We start from the raw sequence: 22,170 nt of genomic DNA, 5'->3' as shown, positions 1-22,170 counted from the left end.
GTCCTCGGGACCGCAGGGAGCGGGGTGAAGATTCTGCTTAGACCCCCTGCCTGCCCAGGTAAACGGCACAGTTACTGGTTGTCGCGTCCAACCGCCAGAAAATTGTGTGCTAACTGCGATGACGTCAGTGGCGGCTCCTGGCTGCCAAGCTGGAAGCGGTTTGATGGAGAATCTACGATCGGTTGTGTCGTAGACGTGCATATTTAACTAGACAGGCAGGCACGCCTTCTGCTAACCAAAGCTTGTGAAGCTCGGGAAGTAAGTTTGTACTGCCCACGTTGATGGAAAGACATTGGAGCACCCATTACATTAAAGCAGTGCTTCCCAAACTCGGCCCTGGCTCCCACTGTATCCTGGTTTCCCATCCCATAATATTAACAAGTCGGTAATTTTTCTTCATTGGGTGCTTTTCATGTTCAGACGGATTTACTTTGTTGAACCAAAGGTCTATTATGTCGGCTTTGTTTTGCGCGCCACGAAGACTAGATTTCCGATGTTGATATTGTGCTACGTTGTGCTTATTGTGCTACATTGCGAACAATTACATTAAGAGGAGACTTTTTTGATCAAATGAATACACATAGATAAATCAATAGGCTCCTAATCAGGTTGTTGGACACGTGTTTAATTTATTTTATACTATTCTCCTGAAAATTATAAACACAATGCAGGTTCTACTCATTATCATTTTCTTTGCCTTTGAATTCTTCATTATCTTGCAGATAGTTAGTTTTAGTGGCCAGGTGTGCAAACTTTCACCAATTAGGAACCTACTGATTCACCTTAGTCTATAATTTTAAGTTTTGCCTTTTTTTGCAATTGTTTGCAATATAACACAATGAGCAAAACATGAACATGGGAATTTTTTTCTTTATGGCATGCTTTGCTATTTCTGACATAATGTGGCTTAAGATAGTAAATCATCCCTCTAAACGGGAAAAGCACACAAATAAGAAAAAATAACAGCTTGTTAAAATTCTAGTATTGTGACTGGTTGAGACAAAAACCAGAGGGGGGGGGGGGGGGGCACAGGACCGAGTTTGGTGCATTAAAGTGAATGGGAAATATCAGACTTGTGGAGGCAAAATAAAACTTCCCCCGGTGGTATTTTGAAATTTAATTAACAATCGTTACGTTTCATATGAAACGTAGATTGTGAAAATGTGTGACCTGTTATGAAATATGTAGCTACATTTTAATATTTCCCAAAAACCGTTGTTTAACAAACTTCTCCACAATATCACATTTATAAGCACAAAATAGGTTTTCTGCATTGAATTCAACGAGCAGAAAGCGCTTTTGCGTGCGCAGTAGAGACGGTTTCCCGATACTTCCTACACTTCACCGCCCGGCTCCTCCTACCCTCTCCAGCTGTTATGCACTCTATGGGCTATGTGATCACTCAAGAGACGACTGGTAACAAGTGGTCAAGCTTTACGTTTTGAGGTTCCACATTAAGCATGGTGGTACAACATACCTCTCAGTGACAGGATAAACTCACACATTGCTAAACAACAGTCATATGTGATTTGCAGAATGATACTACAGTGTACAGCTACATACATACATACATACATTTATACATACATATATTTATACAACGGCTTGCCTGAATACTCAATTCTGATTGGCTGGGAAGTGTGCATTATTTTTCCATAAAGGGCCTATGCCTGGCTATGAAGTGGCACAGACAAAAGCTTGATCACTGTTCTAAATTAACGGTCAACAAATCAACGGTCTTCCTAGATAAAACGAACGTGGACAATGATAATTTTCTGCTGTAGATTGCTAACGAGCCAGCTTGTTACACTATCATCCTTTAAACAGTGTTAAGGGATGTGTCCCGCCACTGCCAAATGACGCATAGCCAGCTTGTTGTCTATGACTGGCTACGTTTACAAGGACACTCATATTCCGATATTACTCTGAACAAGACAATATCCAGAATTAAGATATGGGTCATGGAAACAGCATTTTCTGATGAAATACCACGAAGAAGGCCCTATTCCAAATGATGACATGAGGCACACGCCAATCTTATTTTGGTTATTGGAGTGCCATTTGGGCGTATACAGCTTATTCAGAATATCCATCTCAATCGGGGGTTTCACAACCGTTTGCAACACATACGATCTGTGGGTGTTGTTTTCAGTCAGCACCGCGGTTACTAGGTTACGTAGTGTTTGAAGTGGGCCGGTGCTTACTGGTACGCAGTAAAGGCACTTCTACACGTTTCTAATGTTATTAGCATTTATTCTAAGAGGCTTCAATTCTGACAACAGCTGACACCTCCCTTTTTGGAATTTAGAATCCTGAGCTTGAATTCTATTCTAACTTGATGTGATTTACAAGCCGCTTGCCACACTGTAGATCACCTCTTGTAAAAAGGCCTTTCTTGGCCCAGCGATATATATTTCTATGAATGTTGGCAGCTGCAATGGAACCTGTCTTTTCAACGTTAGCTGGGCTCAAAAATGGGAATTTCCAGAATGTAGGCTATACCACACTGGGACTTCAAAATTTTGCTCATAGGAGTATTGAGACTTATTTTTTTTCCACTTCAAGCACCGAGGCTACCCATTGCTTTTTAATAGGAAGCAGACAGCTAGCTGCGGTTCGCAAGGAATGGATTATTAGAGATGTGTGCAATGGGACTATATAGGGCAACTGAATGTAGGGTATTTACGGTATAAGAGGTGTGCGCAATGGCCCCATATAAGGCACCTAAATGTAGGGTATTCACGGTATGCAGTGGTAGTGTTTTTGTCACCAGGCATTTGCATGGGGCAATTGCTGAAATGTTTGTACAGCACATTTCTGAGGGTTGTTTGGTCCTGGGGTATCTAGCTGGGGTATTTGTGTCCGGTGTTGACCTGGGGGTAAGGGTGAAGATAAACTGTGTGGAATATGGGCATAGGGGGTATTTGATTGTGGGGTTATCTGCACAATGTGTTTATCTGGGGCATTTGCTGGGGTAAAGCTCTAATGGTGCGTTCACACACAGTAAATGGAGGCGGGTCAGTTTGGAAAAGTGATGTTTCATCATGTGACAGGAAGAGAAGCTGCAGAGACAAGCACACACCAGACCCATCAGGTCAGCGCAAGAAGGCATCATAAACCCTGCAATCAGAGCTCAATGCTGCCTCCACTGGCGAGGCTGAGCCACAGCAGCATGAATATTCATTACATTACATTACATTACAGGCATTTAGCAGACGCTCTTATCCAGAGCGACTTACACAACTTTTTACATAGCACTTTACATTGTATCCATTTATACAGCTGGATATATACTGAAGCAATGCAGGTTAAGTACCTTGCTCAAGGGTACAACGGCAGTGTCCTTACCCGGGACTCGAACCTGCGACCTTTCGGTTACAAGCGCAGTTCCTTACCCACTGTGCCACACTCCGTCCACATACTTTTGTATTCACATACAAAACTACCTATTTGACTCTAAAAAGATAGAACTTAAGAGTAGATCTTTCTCTGCCTCTCACTCTTTATTTCACACATGCACACACACACACACACACATGTGCATGGACACACACACAAACACACACAATTACACACGTAGTGAACATACCCGCCACAAAATTTTAATGAGGGTGAGAAATCATCAGAAAGTCTGTAGTTAATGTTACAGCTGAAAATCAAACTCCAGAATCCTCAGTCCTGCCCAGTCTTTTAAACTTTCTCCCAAAAGAATGTATGTATGCATGCACACACACACACACACACACACACACACATATACATGTACATCTATACACGCACACACTAACACACGCTTATACACACGCACACATATGCACACACACACACACACACACAGGCACGTGTGGTTGGTGGTTTAGGATCCGCAGCAGTTGGTGGCCTTGGTCATCTCCTTGTTCACGTACTCCTGGAGCTGAAACTTTGGTTCACTCAATTCCTTCAAGGACCTGTGCTTCAGCTCTCTGTGTGTGAGAGAGAGAGAGAGAGAGAGAGAGAGGGAAGGAGACAGAGAAAGAAAGAGAAAGGGAAGGAGACAGACAGAGAGAGAGAGAGAGAGAGGGGGAAGGAGACAGACAGAGAGAGAGAGAGCTTGCATTTGCACAAGTCCTATAAAGTCAATGTTGTATTTAAAACGTAAGGGACCCTTATTGAAAACATAAATTAATTTCTATGCAGGAGGTCGATGCGCTCCTGGACGTGAGTCAGTCTCCCTGGATCACCCTGAGGAGACGGGTGGGTGGGGGGGTTTGGAGCTCATTAGCTCAGGGATCGTTAGAGGAGCACCGAAATGCTGTGGTCCTGACTCACTTGGCCGCGGCGGTGAAAGCCAGGTCCACATTGAGCCCAGACTTGGCGCTGGTCTCCATGAAGGGCACCCCGAACTCCTGCCACAGAGACAGACACATTCCTCAGACGCTGCTACCGTCACAGCGTTCGTCCACGTCATAACGTATTCAATAACAGCCAAACGCGACGCTGTGTTGGGGAGTTTCTCCTCCCTGTTTGAGTGTTTTTCTTCCCACCAAGCAGTTTCTTTTTCTCACCTCAATTTCTTATTTTTTTATTTTTTTATTTTTTTTTTTGCCCAATTTTCTTTTCTATTTCCACTGTAAAGTGTCTTTGTAGCAATTTCTCAGTTTAAAAAAAAAAAGCTATATAAATGAAACAGAGTTGAATTGCACCGAATGAAAAAAATTATATTTTTTCAGAGCTGGTGAAAACACATTTCAATAATACCAGTGCATAGTTTTCTTTAAAAGACGAAATGCATAATACTATAAAATATGAAATGTATAAGAGTCACGTGATTGAAGGGATACCTGAAGGAATTTCTTTGCTTGTAAACTGCATTTTGTGAGAGTACAGTGCATGTAACAGGTGCGGTGTTTGATCTGACAGGCGTAAATGGTGGAGGGAGGAGGTACAGGATGTACGCGTCTCCACGCCTCCCGCAACCCAACAGCTGGTCCCGACCCCCAGTCTCAGAACAACTGTTAAAACCTCCCCAACTCGGTAAAGCCATAGCAGCCTTTGCTATAACTGGACGCGTTCAGCAGGGGGCGCTGTTGCCACGTCGCAGCAGGGCCACTCGAGGACAAACCACAGAAATCAAAGTGCAACACAGTGAGAATGAAATGAGAGCAGCTCTTGCTTTAATGTTTCACCCAAAAGGTAAATCAAACTGCTAAACGTAACCGACTGAGAAACCCCGACCTCTTTTGACCCCGTGGACATTACACTGCAGTGCTTGGCAACAGTACACGACCCTGTTCACTTTCAGATTGCCTTCTATTCGCCACTGACAGGAGAACAGGGCTTCATTACAGTCAGAACAGGTGGAGCAACCTAATGCTATTAGTGGCTCACTGATTTGCACCAATCATTCTGTTGCGCCACAGAAAGCGAAATCCTGATTGGTTCGTGCAAATGAGCGATTGACAGGTCAAGGTGTGCCATCACAGGGCTCACAAACCCCCACAATAAGGTTTGACTTGGAATGAAACCACTGACCAGTAGAAATTAACTTTAACCCATTTAAGTTGTGAGATCACAAATACAGTGTATGTGATTAGAATGCCATTAACTGAACATTCTAATGCTGATGTCACAATCACAGCTGGCGACTGAAAGCAGTGGAGTTGCTAGAACACTGACATGTAAATTCTGAAAACACATTCCAAAACACCTACTCTTCAAAGGGTTAAAAAATTGAATTGCTTCACGAATGCTTTAGAGGAGTTCCGCAGTTCCCACAGATGAAGCCTTTTTGTTAACAGTAGTAAAAATCAATAAATATCTTGTCAGAAAAAAATAGGTCAACAGCATGCAACAAGCACACAAATAGGAGAGTAGCCCGACCCACCCGAGTTTCCATGCTGGTGTGAAACACGTTCACAGCGACATCACCACAGTGTTACTTACAATGCTGTAACAACTTAGTGCGCTGAGTCAGGGGAAGAAGTATTTGTGTGCGAGTGTGTGTGTGAGTGGGGTGTGTGCGTGTGCGCGTGTGTGTGCACTCCAGACTCACCTTGGCTAGTTTCTCCCCCTCCTCTCTCCTCACCACTCTCTGATGTGTGGAATCAGCCTGAAAGACATCAAAATTAACACTAATACCAGCACTGACCAAAGGACTGACCCCTGCACTAATCCCAGCACTGACCAAAGGACCGACCCCTGCACTAATCCCAGCACTGACCAGGGGACTGACCCCTGCACTAATCTCAGCACTGACCAGGGGACTAACCCCTGCACTAATCCCAGCACTGACCAGGGGACTGACACGCGCCCTAATCTCAGCACTGACCATTGCACTAATCCTACCACTAACCTGTCCACTGACCTCTGAACCAATGTCAGCATTGACCTCTGCCCTAATGACAACACTGTCAGCACTGACCAGAGCACTGACCTCTCCCTATTCCTCGCAATTCCTTTTTATGCAAGATCAGCAGGTTTAACATATTATTTACACTTGGTTTACAGTTTTATAGAAAATAGCAATATAGTTATTTGCTGTATGCACTCATAATAAATCCATATGCAGGCTATTCTAAACCATGCATATTCGCGTCAGCTGTGTCCCTGGATCTCAGCATAATATTTCACTCCATCTTACACAAGTAGCGAGTTAGCCTCTAATCTCCACCTGCTCAGACATCATCACTCATACTCTACCTGTCTGATATCTACCTGTATTCTGCTCCATTCATCCCTGGGTAAAACTAAGCGCTCCGGAAGGTGACTTCAAGTCGAGGCTGGAGCAGGTGCGCATATTAACGAAGGCAGATTTCTGGGGCAGAATTTTAATGACGCGCGTGAGCGGGAAGAGCCAAAATGGCCGCGCGTCCCACTCTCGCTCCAGGCTGTCTCTCAATCTCACAGCTATCATCCGTCCACGCCCGTCCACTGCCCCAATCTATCAGGCTGCTGTTTGGCCTCAGCACGGATAACTGCATCCACGCCATCCATCACCCTGTCCTTCCCCTGTGCTCGGGGCGCTATGGAAGAAAACATCCCCGCCCGCCTCACCTTGTTCCCCAGGAGCATCAGCACCACGTCCTGCTGGGCGTACTCGTGGATCTCTGTCAGCCAGGCCTGTGGAAGGGGGGGAAACGGAGAGAGGGGAAGTGTGAGGAAGCTGGGACAGGAAGTGGGGGTGGAGAGTGGGAGGAGCCAGGAGGCTGGGACAGGAAGTGGGGGAGGAGAGTGGGAGGAGCCAGGAGGGTGGGACAGGAAGTGATGGAGGATGGTAGGAGGGGCTAGGAGGCTGAGACAGGACGTGAGGGAGAAGGGTGGGAGGGGCTAGGAGGCTGGGACAGGAAGTGATGGGGGATGGTAGGAGGGGCCAGGAGGGTGGGACAGGAAGTGAGGGAGGAGGGTCGGAAGAGCCAGGAGGCTGGGACAGGAAGTGGGGGAGGAGCGTATGAGGGGCCAGGAGGCTAGGACAGGAAGTGGGGGAGGAGCGTATGAGGGGCCAGGAGGCTAGGACAGGAAGTGGGGGGCGATGGTCAAAGGGGTCAGGAGGCTGGCTTGCTCCATCGAGCCACACCACCACCACAAATCATTTCATTTACTTGAGCACGCACGCTCATTTGCAGCAACGCCCTGTGAATGTCTCCGTCAATCACCATCACTGACCTAGACTGAAGTAAATGCAAGGATGATATCTGAAACCATATGGGAAGCAATTCAGTTGATATTTCCCGTTGTTTTTTCCTACTCCAGATTGGTTGTTTGGTCTCATTTCTCATTAACGAACATGCTCCTGATCCATGCTCGTGAGTTCCAGGGTGCTCAGAATCTTTTGTAAACTAGACCTGTCCACATCCTGGGCGGATTGGCTCCTGGACGATCAATGAAAGTTCCGACTGGTCCATTTGCCAAAAAAGGCCCTTCGACAAGCATGCTGGCATCACCTCATTTTATCTCAATAAAAAAAAAAAGCATTTTTAGAAATAGAAGACATACACGAAACAAACAGCAAAGTACCATCATAGGAGAGGCGAGGGACCGTCATTTGGGCTCCCTTATTTAATCTCGGGGGGGGGGGCAGGGGGGGCGGGACATCAGCCAGCAAGAGCACACCTTTCATTGGTATTCAGGAGACACCCACAGCAAACAAGGAAAATAAAGAAATAAATAAATCAGCTCCCTGTCCTTTCAGCGTATGAAAAAAAAGCCTAAAGACTAAATACGTGAGATAATTTCAGTAGGCCTTCCTTTTTCAGGAGGGGTGAAGTCCAGGCCTGTGCCTGTGAAGCTGCACTGGAACCACTGGAGAACCCGAACCCGGTTCTGACCCAGGAGAACCCCGTGTGGTGCACGCAGTGCTGCATACAGCGCTCATTCTCAAAAGAACCAGGTACAGAACCCAACCGCTCCACGCCTGTGTTCTTGAGTCTTGTAATCTGGTGTCTTGGCTTAGTATCCCTCTCTTTTTCTCTCATTACACTTTGTCATTTTGGCTGCCCGTCCCCTAGAAAGTGCTCCTTTGGCTGAAACGCTCGGCAATTCGGGCCGCTGCGGACATCGATCTTCTCTTTTTGCAGCGAGGTGCAGATCCTCCACGCGTCTCGTTTCTGAAACACTCTTTTCTGTAGAGTCGGTGTAATTGTGTTTATCGGTCCCGTTCGCTGCCCGCCGCACCGGAGCTCAGTCCGAGACGCGAGCCAAACACCGCAGAACACCAGGCTCAGAAACGGGGCGTGTTTAAGTATCCGCCAGGGTTTTCAAAACTGCTGCAGCAGTTTAGCTGCGCTCAGTCTCGCCTCACTTTTTAACCATGCAAGGTGTGCGATCAACAACGTGTGATTAGAACGCGGTATTTCCCACACAATGAATTTGAATTAGGACGGCCCACCCAAACAGAGTTGCGCCCTGTTGAGTTAGTGCAGCGAATTGGCTAATAGCTGTTTATTAGGCCCGGAACACAAATAACCAAAATGCTCATCGAATAATAACCGACCATAGTCAACAAGTCCACAGACGAACACCCAAGCTCCAACTCCTGGCAGTTTCGTCAGAAAACCACCACCCTTAGTCTTCAGAGCATGGACTTTTAATAAGACCCAATGGTTAGGCGCCAGTGTAGTATAGTGGGTAAGGAGTTGGTCTTGTGGTCTAAAGGTCATGGGTTCGATTCCTGGGTGGGACACTGCCGTTGTGCCCTTGAGCAAGGTAGGCCTACTTAACCTGCAATGCTTCAGTGTATATCCAGCTATATAAATGAATACAATGTAAATTCTATGTAAAAAGTTGTGTAAGTCGCTCTGGATAAGTGCGTCTGCTAAATTCCTGTAAAAAAATGAATAAAATAAAAATAAAAAATAAATTAGGCAACGTGTGTTCAGCTAATTTGAATGAGCTTCAGCTGCCACCCTGTAGAGCCGACGCTGTCCACTAGAGGGCAGCGTCCCATGTCCCTTCCTGGCACCAACACGTTTTAGCACTGGTATGGGCAAAATATAAACGACAGCCATCCCTATGCCATCGCTCCATAAATCTTTTCTGCAGACCAATGGCGCACCAAGCCTTCATGGTACCGCGAGCTCTTCAGCACGTCTCATTTCTGCAAGAACGCTGTCCTCGGGACCATTCGCTGCAAGGCCTCTTCTCACGGTTGAAGCGTACGCTCAGCTGACTGCGCCAGATGCTGAGCGAGCACTTCACACTGGACTTCCTGTCCCGCAAGGAAGTGGCATTTTAGGCACCTGGTTAGTTGCTAAGAAGGGCAGCAATAGTGGACTAGGGGGCGGGTGACTAACATGGATGCAATTCACCCAACCCCCCAACCCCCCCCCCCCCAGACCAATGCCAGCTGCTATTCACATACAGGTCCCTACATGCACCTGGGGGCTTGATGCCCCATCACGGCGCTCTGGTCCCATCTCTCTCTCCCCCCATCTGAAAAAGCACATAAGGTGGGAAGACTATCTGTTATCTTTTGAAAAAGGACGAATTTTCTCCTCAAAGGTAAAGACAACGCACAATAAGGGACTGGAGGTCAGAGATAATGCACAATAACAGACTGTAACACCCTCCACCCCCCCTTCCCTCCCCACACTTGTTATTTACCGCAGAGGTTGATATGCACCCCCCCCCCCCAACCTAAAAACCAAATCACAGATTTCCATGCCTGAAACTCAATGTTCTCCAGTCAGCCTCCCTGTGAGCTTTCCTTATGCATATTAATATGACTCAGCGTGGCCTTAAAGTCTGCCTCGTTGTTCTGATAAGGACCTGGGGAGAAAAAACACAGACCTGGGGGGGGGGGGGGGGGCAGGGAGAAAGCAAGCAATGTCAAAAAGAGAAGAAAAGTTCCCACTTTATGGCAGCGGAATCCTGTACGGCTGCCGTAGCAACAAATAACCACGGCAACAAGGAAGAGAGAACGGTGAGCCCAGGTGTAACTGGCTGAAGTGCAGCCTCTTCTGCACAGTGCAGTAGAGGGGGTTACTGGGGTAGGGTAAGTCAGGGGGTAGGGTTACTGGGGTAGGGTAAGTCAGGGGGTAGGGTAACTGCAGTAGAGGGGGTTACTGGGGTAGGGTAAGTCAGGGGGTAGGGTAACTGGGGTAGGGTAAGTCAGGAGGTAGGGTAACTGGGGTAGGGTAAGTCAGGAGGTAGGGTAACTGCAGTAGAGGGGTTACTGGGGTAGGAAGTCAGGGGTAGGGTACTGGGGTAGGGAAGTCAGGGGTAGGGTAACTGCAGTAGGGGGGTTACTGGGTAGGTAAGTCAGGGGGTAGGGTAACTGCAGTAGAGGGGGTTACTGGGGTAGGGTAAGTCAGGGGTAGGGTTACTGGGTAGGGAAGTCAGGGTAGGTGCAGAGGGGTTACTGGGTAGGGTAAGTCAGGGGTAGGGTTACTGGGGTAGGGAAAGTCAGGGGGTAGGGTACTGCAGTAGAGGGGTTACTGGGGTAGGGTAAGTCAGGGAGGTTATGGGTAACTGCAGTAGAGGGGTTAACTGGGGTAGGGTAAGTCAGGAGGTAGGGTAACTGCAGTCAGGGGTTACTGGGTAGGGTAAGTCAGGAGGTAGGTAACTGCAGTAGGGGGTAACTGGGGTAGGGTAAGTCAGGAGGTAGGGTAACTGCAGTCAGGGGTAGGGTAACTAGGGTAGGGTAAGTCAGGCGGTAGGGTATCTGCAGCCAGGGGGTAGGGTAACTATAGTCAGGGGGTAGGGTAACTACAGTCAGGGGTAGGGTAACTATAGTCAGGGGGTAGGGTAACTACAGTCAGGGGTAGGGTAACTGCAGTCAGGGGTAGGGTAAATGCACAGTTGGGGTAGGATAAGAGAGAGAGGGAGGGGGAGAGAGAAAAAGAGAATCTAAACTTGGGCACAATAATTCCCACTGCACAGAATGTGGACAGAAACACTAATTCTTACCCAATTAGGGGAAATGAGAAAATCCTGAAAGAAAAAAAGCAAAGAAGCATAACCACAACACATCTTAAACTTGCGCATCCACTCCTGCCAAGGCGATGTGCCGTGCAGCATCTATCTCTGTCTAATTGCCTTTCCTCAATGAGGACTGCACAATGGAGACAGCACTGTTAAAATAACCAGGCTGATGGAAAACCTGTCCACTAAATCATCCTGACACACAAAGGAAACACCACCACAGATGTTCTGTAAGTACACCAGTATTTCTTTTTTTAAATAGCTGTGCAAGTCAGGGCTGTATATAAATCAAATCAAATTCCCGCCCCCATTCTGGAATGCCGCATAGCGTGCGCAAACCACCCTGCCCGTTTGGGTAGCGCTGGGACATCCATGGACCTCCTCCGAAACACGCGCTGCCCAACCAGCCGCTTCTTTTCGCACCGCCAACCACAGCCAAGCCAACCACACAGGGCGAGGAGTCAGAGGAGGACCATACGCGGCTTCGACCTGCAGTCTTACGAGTGCCCTTATCGGTCAGCAGGGGTCGCCCAAGAGCCATGAAACGTGGAATTTTCTGGGCAACGACAGGCGCCAACTGGGCATTGCCCTGTGGAGCTAAAATGTGCCACACCGTGGTGGCTTACCCGAGTGAACCACCCAGCAGCCCTGCAAACCAGACGCTTGACTCCCGCGTTCCTTGGGTCCCGCATGCTGGCTTTTTTTCGAGGAGGTTTCCGGTCAGTATCGGGCTAGTTCTGTGGCTACAGATCTCATGGCCTCCAGCCTTCACGGAACATTCATGACGAAGGTTCGAAGGTGATTGACTCCACCGGCAAAATCAAGTCAGGACACACTGAGCTTTAGAACTGAACCTGAACACAAGTGCCCACCGTCCGGGCTAGCGCGGCATGAGTCCGCGGCTCAACCTTCCGGAATCTTCTGCGACATTCCAAAACCCGTTTTCGGTCGGCATGGAGACGGGATGGCCGATGAATGGCTGAGAGTAGGGGAGAGCCGCGGGAAACCCTTCTTTAGCCCCAACGGTGATGAAAAGAACCATAACGCCATTAACGGCACTACAATCGAGCGTGGCAGCCAATCACCGGACCCCCTGTCCTCCTGTGAATAGCCTGTAATCTTACAGCAGACTAGAGGAACATGGAGGAAAAAGAAAAAAAAAACTTTCAAATGCTAAGAATAATTCCTGCATTCCTTCCAGGACACAAAGAAAAGAGCGATAAGCAAAAATGACTAAGATCTGGCCTTCAGCGTCAACCATAACCTACAGCTTCCTATTCTATGATTGCTGTTTGATTAATGCAATTGATTGATTGGCCAGGGCCTCCCCCCTCACCTGCTGCCCCAGGTATAAATCAGTCACTTACAATGACTGTGAAATGTCAAGGCTTCCAGGATGCATGTAAAGGTGCATTGTTTTGGTTCCTATCCAAAACAATTGAACGAGCTGCTTCTAATCAACTCTCCTCTTTTCTCTCACTGAACAACCTCCTAGACCCCTACCAGTCTGGCTTCAGACCTGGCCACTCGACAGAGACCGCACTCCTCTCGGTCAGTGAGTCGCTTCACGCCGCACAAGCAGCCTCCCATTCATCTGTCCTGATCCTCCTAGACCTTTCTGCTGCTTTTGACACCGTCAACCATCCCATCCTCCTGTCCTCCCTGGCAGCTATGGGGATCTGTGGCACAGCACTAGACTGGATTGAGTCCTACCTCTCCGGTCGCTCCTTCCAAGTCACCTGGGCTGGTGCAGTATCAGCACCTCGCCCCCTTGCCACAGGAGTTCCCCAGGGCTCTGTCCTTGGTCCCCTCCTATTCTCCCTGTACACCCAATCTCTCGGTCCTGTAATCTCTGCCCATGGTCTGTCTTATCATTGTTATGCCGATGACACCCAACTCTTTCTCTCCTTCCCGCCCTCTGACACTCAGGTCTCTGCTCGCATCTCTGCTTGCCTGAGGGACATCCAGAGCTGGATGGATAACCACCATCTTAAGCTGAACCCAGGTAAGACGGAGATGATCTTCATCCCTGCTCCATCCTCTAACCTTCTCGACTTTTCTATTTCCCTAGGGGACACTGAGGTGTCATCACCACCCACTGCCAAAAACCTTGGAGTGGTGATGGACAACAGACTGTCCCTCTCCCAGATCATCACGGCGGTGAGTCGAAAGTGCAGGTTCTTCCTGTACAACATCCGGAGAATCCGTCCCTTCCTCACCACCTACGCAACCCAGCTCCTGGTTCAAGCGATGGTCCTGTCCCGCCTGGACTACTGCAACTCACTACTGGCTGGTCTGCCAGCATCCGCCATCAGACCGCTGCAGCTCATCCAGAATGCTGCAGCACGTCTGGTCTACAACCTCCCCAGACATTCCCATGTCACCCCCCTGCTCACTGACCTCCACTGGCTGCCTGTTATGGCTCGCATCAAATTTAAGACCTTGGTGCTTGCATACCAGGCAGCTAAGAGGTCAGCACCAGGGTACATCCAGAGGATCATCAGACCCTACACCCCAGCCAGACCTCCGTTCTGCCACCTCTGGACGCTTGGCACCTCCCCCTCTTCGCGTCTGTACTTCCCGCTCCCGTCTGCTGTCTGTTCTGCCCCTTCGTTGGTGGAATGACATCCCCGTGGCGGTCAGAACAGCCGAGAATCTTACCACCTTCAAACGCAGACTGAAGACTCATCTCTTCAGGCTGCACCTCTCCCCACCCCTCCCTAGCCTCTAGTTTAGCTCACTGTACCTAGTTAGGATAATATGATTATGTTAGTGTATCTGGCAGGATTGTTTTTGTCTGATTAGGTGTGATTAGATGTGATTCCAGTGCTAGTTTGTACTTGGTAGGATTCTTGCTTGCTGAACAGCTTACTCTACAGGGTTGGAGTCCTGTTCGATGTGGTCACTTCTGGCACTACGATCCTTACTTCACTCTAGTGTTTCTTTTGCACCTCTACATCGTGAACCAATGCACTTGTTGTACGTCGCTCTGGATAATAAATGCCTGTAATGTAATGTAATGTAATGTGCTGATGTAGTTAAGTCTGTCCATGATCACCAGCACGCCATACAGACCACAGAATTAAGGACATCATCTCTGTCACAGGCGATGAGTCCTTAGCATTAGTGTTAGGGTTCGGCTGAAGGGTCAGGGGCACTGTCATCAGAGCAGTCTTGTCTCGTTCCCAACATCGTCATATGTTGACGTTTGGGCAGATGTCCTCAGCGTCAACTCCGGACACCCTAGGTACCCCCACTGACTTTAAGAGAAACCCTCTGCGTCTTCATGTTGAAATAAAACTTTGAGGTAAACTTTAATCAGACCTGTTTCCACTGGAGAGAAACCTGAGAAGATAAACTGTACCCCGCCCACCTCTCCCCATTCCACCCTGCTAGGCCCCGCCCCCTCTACTCCACGGGGGGGGGGGGGGGGGGGGGGCAGACTCTTCTGAATCACTCCCCTGGGTCTTTTTTAACATCAAACATCTTTCTCTTCCCCCCGCCCCCTCTGTCCTATTTTTCCTTCCACACCTCTTTGTATTTTGACATGCTTTGTATTTTTGACTCAGGGCTGAAGCAAATTAATGTTTATTTTTAACTGTATTTTTTAAACTGTAATGCAGGTGACACAAGGTTGTGGACTTTGAGCTTTTACCTTTCAAACCCAACCTCCTCCAGCAGATCGAGCCTCGGGGCTGAAGCAAACTTAAAGTCAATCAATGTTATTTAAAATATATATATATATATATATATATAATATATTTCAAAAATGAAAAGTTAAAAAATAGCAATAATTGACTTCTAATTTGCTGTGGCCCCAAGGCTCAATCTTCTGATGGAGGGTGGGTTTGAAAGGTAAAAGAGCTCAAAATCCACAACCTTGTGTCACCCACAGTGAGCAACACACTTCTAAATCTCACAAACTGTGCATGAAAACGGGGACAAGACAACCGACCCATAGCGCTGCACTTGTCTCGAGCTGAGGCTTAGATCCAGATCCACAACCAGAAGGCTGCAGGTTTTAATCCCCTTAGGGACACAGCTGCTGTACCCTTTTTACATAAGCTGTATATTCGGCAGAATATTAAAAACAAACTTTGGGAACAATGCATTGCATTATTGGGTTATATTAGCTTGTAATTGCACTGGCATTCGCATGGCATTCCTCTGTTTTTACCATGTTATTCCACTTTTTTTTGCACTACAGGATTTTCTTCATTACTCCAGAAGCATGCAAGATTTTATTCCAGGTCCCCCCCCCCCCCATTTACCTCTGTGGGTTATGGTTAGGGTTAGGATAAGGAGTAGCCGGAGGACACCGTCCACGGCCACGGATTACACACAAACTCCACACAGAAAGGCCCAGTCAAGGAGAACACACAAACTCCACACAGACTGGCCTCGATGGGGAGAACACACAAACTCCACACAGAAAGGCCCAGTCGAGGAGAACACACAAACTCCACACAGAAAGGCCCAGTCGAGGAGAACACACAAACTCCACACAGAATGGCCTCGATGGGGAGACACAACACACAAACTCCACCCCAGAAAGGCCCGTGGGAGAACACCAAAGGATGACACACAAACTCCACACAGAAAGCCCAGTCAGGAGAAACCACAAAACTCCACACAGAATGGCCTCGAGGAGAACACAAAAACTCACACAGAATGGCCTGAGGGAGAACACACAAACTCCACACAGAATGGCCCTCGATGGGGAGAACACACAAACTCCACACAGAAAGGCCCAGTCGAGGAGAACACACAAACTCCACACAGAAAGGCCCAGTCGAGGAGAACACACAAACTCCACACAGAAAGGCCTCGATGGGGAGAACACACAAACTCCACACAGAAAGGCCTCGATGGGGAGAACACACAAACTCCACACAGAAAGGCCTCGATGGGGAGAACACACAAACTCCACACAGAAAGGCCCAGTCGAGGAGAACACACAAACTCCACACAGAATGGCCTCGATGGGGAGAACACACAAACTCCACACAGAATGGCCTCGAGGAGAACACACAAACTCCACACAGAAAGGCCCAGTCGAGGAGAACACACAAACTCCACACAGAAAGGCACAGTCGAGGAGAACACACAAACTCCACACAAAAAGGCCTCGATGGGGAGAACACTCAAACTCCACACAGAAGGGGGGGGATTTGAACTGGGTCAGATGAGTTTGTCTGAAACGCAGCTAACTGATCTGAGATCAGTCCCCGGCTGGTCCGCCAGACGCCGGTTACCCAGGCGGCTCGATACCGCCTGACAGCCTGAACCGACGGGAACTGAAGAGGTGTAAAATAATGTCTGTTTCTGAGTGTGTGTGTGTACTTCTGTTTTTTTTTTAACCCCCAGTGAGGTGATGGAGGAAATCGAAAACAATCAGAGGCTCCAGAGGTCCTTCGGCCGGACTCCCGGGTCGGGGCAGGGCGGCGGGGGGGGGGGCGTGAGGTGCCCCTGTTTTTCATCATGGACGCACATTCGTCATGTTGGAACCCTGCCAGGGATGTGCAGCGGCTGGATGAGCAGATCGATCCAGAGGCAGCAAATATTTTTGACAGATGGGGTTAGAATATGTACCGCTTTGGCTATCATCTGTCCCCTTCTTCTCCAAACGCACACACACAGAAGAAAAAAACACACACACACACACACACACACACACACACAGACACACTCACACACACAGTGTGGAATGCAGTGGAAAACAGTGTCATATGCAATACCCAGAGGACAGCGAGAATCAGGAAGGCTGGTTGGACAAAGTACAGGGGATCACTCACAGACAGGAGCCCAGTTTCTACTGCGTCACTCACAGAGAGGAGCCCAGTTTCTACTGCATCACTCACAGAGAGGAGCCCAGTTTCTACTGCGTCACTCACAGAGAGGAGCCCAGTTTCTATCTCACTCACAGAGAGGAGCCCAGTTTCTATTCCGTCACTCACAGAGAGGAGCCCAGTTTCTATTCCATCACTCACAGAGAGGAGCCCAGTTTCTACTGCATCACTCACAGAGAGGAGCCCAGTTTCTACTGCGTCACTCACACAGAGGAGCCCAGTTTCTACTGTGTCACTCTCAGAGAGGAGCCCAGTTTCTACTGTGTCACTCTCAGAGAGGAGCCCAGTTTCTACTGCGTCACTCACAGAGAGGAGCCCAGTTTCTACTGCATCACTCACAGAGAGGAGCCCAGTTTCTACTGCGTCACTCACAGAGAGGAGCCCAGTTTCTACTGCATCACTCACAGAGAGGAGCCCAGTTTCTACTGCGTCACTCACAGAGAGGAGCCCAGTTTCTATTCCATCACTCACAGAGAGGAGCCCAGTTTCTACTGTGTCACTCACAGAGAGGAGTGGAGCTGCTTCTGCTGCTGCTACTGCTACAACTAGACCTACTACTGCTTCTGCTGCTACTGCTGCTGCTATTGCTACTACTGCTACTGCTGCTTCTGCTGCTGCTACTGCTACAACTAGACCTACTACTGCTTCTGCTGCTACTGCTACAACTAGACCTACTACTGCTTCTGCTGCTACTGCTGCTGCTATTGCTACTACTGCTACTGCTGCTTCTGCTGCTACTGCTGCTGCTGTTGCTACTACTGCCACTACTGCTTCTGCTGCTACTTCTACTGCTGCTTATGATGCTGCTACTACGACTGCTGCTACTACTGCTGCTGCTGCTGCTGCTGCTGCTGCTGCTGCTACAGGCAGGAAATACTTGCTACGATGTCTCATCCTCTCCAGCAGGTAAAACACACAAGGGCCAGGTGGTCCTACGTCACATTTAGGCTGCACACACCCGCACCCCTCTCCCGCGTTCTCACCCCATGAAACATCCAGAAAGTTCCGCCACCCTCCGTCTAGGTCACACTTTTAGAGGAGCAAACAACTCACAGGTCACGCCGTGGGTACCTTCAAGGAGACGGTGACAAATGTGGTCCTCTCGCCAACTCCAAATGTTCCCCCGATTTTTTTTGTTTTGTTTGTTTTTTGGCAGACAAGAGTCCTGAACGGAATTCAGATCCGCTGCTGGCGTTTCTTTCCCCAAGCTCACCGTCTGAATCAGAGCCTCCCAGACCGTCCCACGCCTCCTGCCCGAACACGATGGGCAAAGGAACCTCAGGGATGCGGACCTTCAAATTTCCATTTTAAAAAGTGCACTTGTCATTTTCAAAGTTATAAATGCTTAAGGGCCGTGAACCACCTCCGCTCCAATGCAATTCCAATTTGTTGTTCTTGGGTTCCAGAACCCTAAATCCCGCTTTGTGACATCATCGTTCATCAGGAACAGGCAGTTCAATTTTGCTGGTTTTTTAAATAGGGTTTTCGGAGGTATTTCAGAGGTGACTTAAACAGGACAGCTCAGTTAACCTGGACTACAACCACAGTCTGAACCACAACTGCAACCTGAACCCCAGCTACAAGCTGAACCACAAATACAGGCTGAACCAGAACCACAACCTGAAGCACAACTACAACCTGAAGTGCAACATCTGTAATGTAGGCTGCATATTACGCTTATCCAAGCGTTACAATTGATGCCTTCACCCCAGAGCATTTAGGTAGTGTCTGCTCAGGACACTTCGACACACCCAGGCGGTTTAACCTCGACTCCAACACGGTCTTACCTCTGACTATGCGCTACTGAACCACAACTACAACCTGAAGTGCAACTACAGCCTGAACCACAACTACAGCCTGAACCACAACTACAGGCTGAACCACAACCACAACCTGAACCACAACTACAGCTTGAACCACAACTACAACCTGAAGCACAACTACAACCTGAAGTGCAACAACAGTCTGAACCACAACTACCATCTGAAGTGCAACTACAGCCTGAACCACAACTACAGGCTAAACCACAAACACAACATGAACCAGAACTACAACCTTAAGTGCAACTACAGCCTGAACCAGAATCACAGTCTGAACCACATCTACAGGCTCAACCACAACCACAACATGAACCAGAACTACAACCTGAAGTGTAACTACAGCCTGAACTACAGCCTGAACCACAACTACAGTCTGAACCACAACTACAACATGAACCAGAACTACAACCTGAAGCACAACTACAACCAGATGTTTCCTCTCACACTGGGAGCTGTGCTTTCCCTCAATGAAAGACCAGAGCAAATACACATCAGTGTGTGTTTATGCTGCAGATGTAGGCATTACCATTCGCAGGTATTGAAAATTATTTTAATCAATTATACATGTAGGCGCATGTATTCGGTCAAATGCACATGCAGATACATACACATGCACACACACACATTAACATTGTGACTCAAGAGAATGTCAACCTAATGAATCACAGTAGCTTTTAAATGTTACATCAAAAGCATTACCCTTTCTACAGTGAGTGCTAAAATCAATGCTTATCTTTTCACTACAGTAATTATGGCATCATACCATGCTATCCACATAAATATCATAAATATTCTACATTATAGTACAATCATTTTGATTGTACTACAGATGCTGTTATCCACAGGGACACACCATATCATCAACAATGTATAGCAACACATAGCAAGTTGTGGAAAGTTTATGCAAATCTCAGAATCTGGAATTCCTTAACTGGTGGTGTTTTGTTTTATGTCCGAGCCTGACTATAGCCTGAATTGCCCTCTGGTGGGGGTAATAAAGATTTTACGAAGCATTCAAAGTTTAATCATTATGTATGTGGCAGCCAGCCAGAGATGAAAATATCAGCCATCCACCCCTGTCTCCAGGCTCTCACCTTCCCGATTCGAGTTAATAGAAAACATGGCGGACATTTTGTATCTGCACCCCATCCCCACCCTCCCAGAGCCCTGAGAGGGAAGGGGATACTGCTACAGCCCTGCTATACTGTCTTACAGACAGTGGGAAGGGGATCCCGCTACAGCCCTGCTATACTGCTTTACACAGACAGTGGGAAGGGGATTCTGCTGCAGCCCTGCTATACTGCTTTACACAGACAGTGGGAAGGGGATCCCGCTACAGCCCTGCTATACTGCTTTACACAGACAGTGGGAAGGGGATCCCGCTACAGCCCTGCTATACTGCTTTACACAGACAGTGGGAAGGGGATCCTGCTGCAGCTCTGCTATACTGCTTTACACAGACAGTGGGAAGGGGATTCTGCTACAGCCCTGCTATACTGCTTTACACAGACAGTGGGAAGGGGATCCTGCTGCAGTCCTGCTACACTGCCTCACACAGACAGTGGGAAGGGGATACTGCTACAGCCCGGCTATACTGCTTTACACAGACAGTGGGAAGGGGATTCTGGTACAGCCCTGCTATACTGCTTTACACAGACAGGGGGAAGGGGATACTGCAACAGCCCTGCTATACTGCCTCACACAGACAGTGGGAAGGGGATACTGCTACAGTCCTTCTATACTGTCTTACACAGACAGTGGGAAGGGGATACTGCTACAGCCCTGCTATACTGCCTCACACAGACAGTGGGAAGGGGATACTGCTAGAGTCCTGCTATACTGTCTTACACAGACAGTGGGAAGGGGATACTGCTGCAGCCCTGCTATACTGCCTCACACAGACAGTGGGAAGGGGATTCTGCTGCAGCCCTGCTATACTGCCTCACACACACAGTAGGATGTTACAGGAATACAGGACAAGGTCTTAAATACCAGAAGTCAGAGTGTGTGAGAGAAGGACATAAATACAGCAGCCATTAAAAGACACCTTCACCGACTTTCAGAAAAGTGCTCAACACAGTGTTACCCAGACAGGAACATATTCCCAGTGGCACAGCTGCCCAAATTCGCCCCCATAAACAAGCTTCATGCAAAGGTCACTGGTAGACTGGACGGGTGAGACGAGTGGAAAACATGGCTTATTTTTCCAGACGTTCCAAATCTTGTCTGGCGTTATTGTGATAAAAACACTTGTTTCCTGATAGAATAAAGCTCTTTGATAACGTGAAGTGTGACTTTTGAACATCTCCAATCTGTCATTTAAAATCTTATGTGACTAATGGCAAAGAAATGGACTGGCATTGTGTCTGTTGAAACAAGAGACCTCCAGTCCCATACAGCCTAGTACACATTGCCTGGGGCCAAAACACGCAGGCAGGAGAAAAACAGAGAAGAGGGAGAGAGAGAAAGAAGGAGAAGATTCCCCAACAGCTGTGATTAAACAATCTGTTCAGAAAGCTGAATCAGAAATAAATGAAAGGAAGAGAGAGAGAGAGAGAGTGGGGGGGGGGGGCAAGAGGCCAGGCAAGAGCTGAAATCACAAGTAAGGTGTCGAAAGCAGGAAGCTGAGCCAAAGCTACGCCACTACTTTCATCTTTCCGTCGGCACAAACTCCATTTTCTTGAACTCCCATTTCCTCAACAGCAGGGAAGGATATCATAGTGACATCACAGCCAATAAGTTCTGCTTGTTGTTGTTGTTTTTATTTATTTATTTATTTATTTTTAGGAGAGAGACCAACCAGGCAAAACTCAAGGACACCCAAAATGAAAGGTCAGCTCCCAAACTCCTATAAAAGCTCACAGAAATGGCGGACGTGCCGGGAGGGAGTACCGGTTTTACTGAAACCTCCGGAAAGTTCGCCCGCCTTGCTGAGCGACCTGTCACGACCGAGCCCCTCCGTCACACCGAAATCTCCCAAAGGAGACTGACTGACTGGGCGGCAGTGTAGTGTAATGGACAGGAAACCGGGCTTGAAACCCAGGTTGCAGGTTCGATTGCCCCCTGTTGCCCTTGTGCCCTTGAGCAAGGTACTTACTCTGAAC

General features: G+C 48.2%; 1 protein-coding gene across 1 annotated transcript in view; it reads right to left on the bottom strand.

Annotated features, from left to right (window-relative positions):
• Positions 1–3,580: 3,580 nt before the first annotated feature.
• Positions 3,581–22,170, bottom strand: part of LOC135249100 (ras-related protein Rab-26) — a 66,622-nt gene continuing 48,032 nt past the window's right edge. Inside the window, exons 8-11 of the mRNA XM_064324374.1 lie at positions 7,033–7,098; positions 6,032–6,088; positions 4,309–4,385; positions 3,581–3,962 (exon numbers count right to left, since the gene is read on the bottom strand). Coding sequence (XP_064180444.1) covers positions 3,857–3,962; positions 4,309–4,385; positions 6,032–6,088; positions 7,033–7,098 — 306 coding nt within the window. The 3' untranslated portion in view covers positions 3,581–3,856. The remainder of the gene's footprint in view (positions 3,963–4,308; positions 4,386–6,031; positions 6,089–7,032; positions 7,099–22,170) is intronic.

This window comes from Anguilla rostrata, chromosome 2 (genome assembly GCF_018555375.3).
Source record: "Anguilla rostrata isolate EN2019 chromosome 2, ASM1855537v3, whole genome shotgun sequence".
Taxonomy (NCBI): Eukaryota; Metazoa; Chordata; class Actinopteri; order Anguilliformes; family Anguillidae; genus Anguilla; species Anguilla rostrata.
The sequence above is the reverse complement of the archived record's forward strand: the minus strand, read 5'-3'. Positions and strand labels throughout refer to the sequence as shown.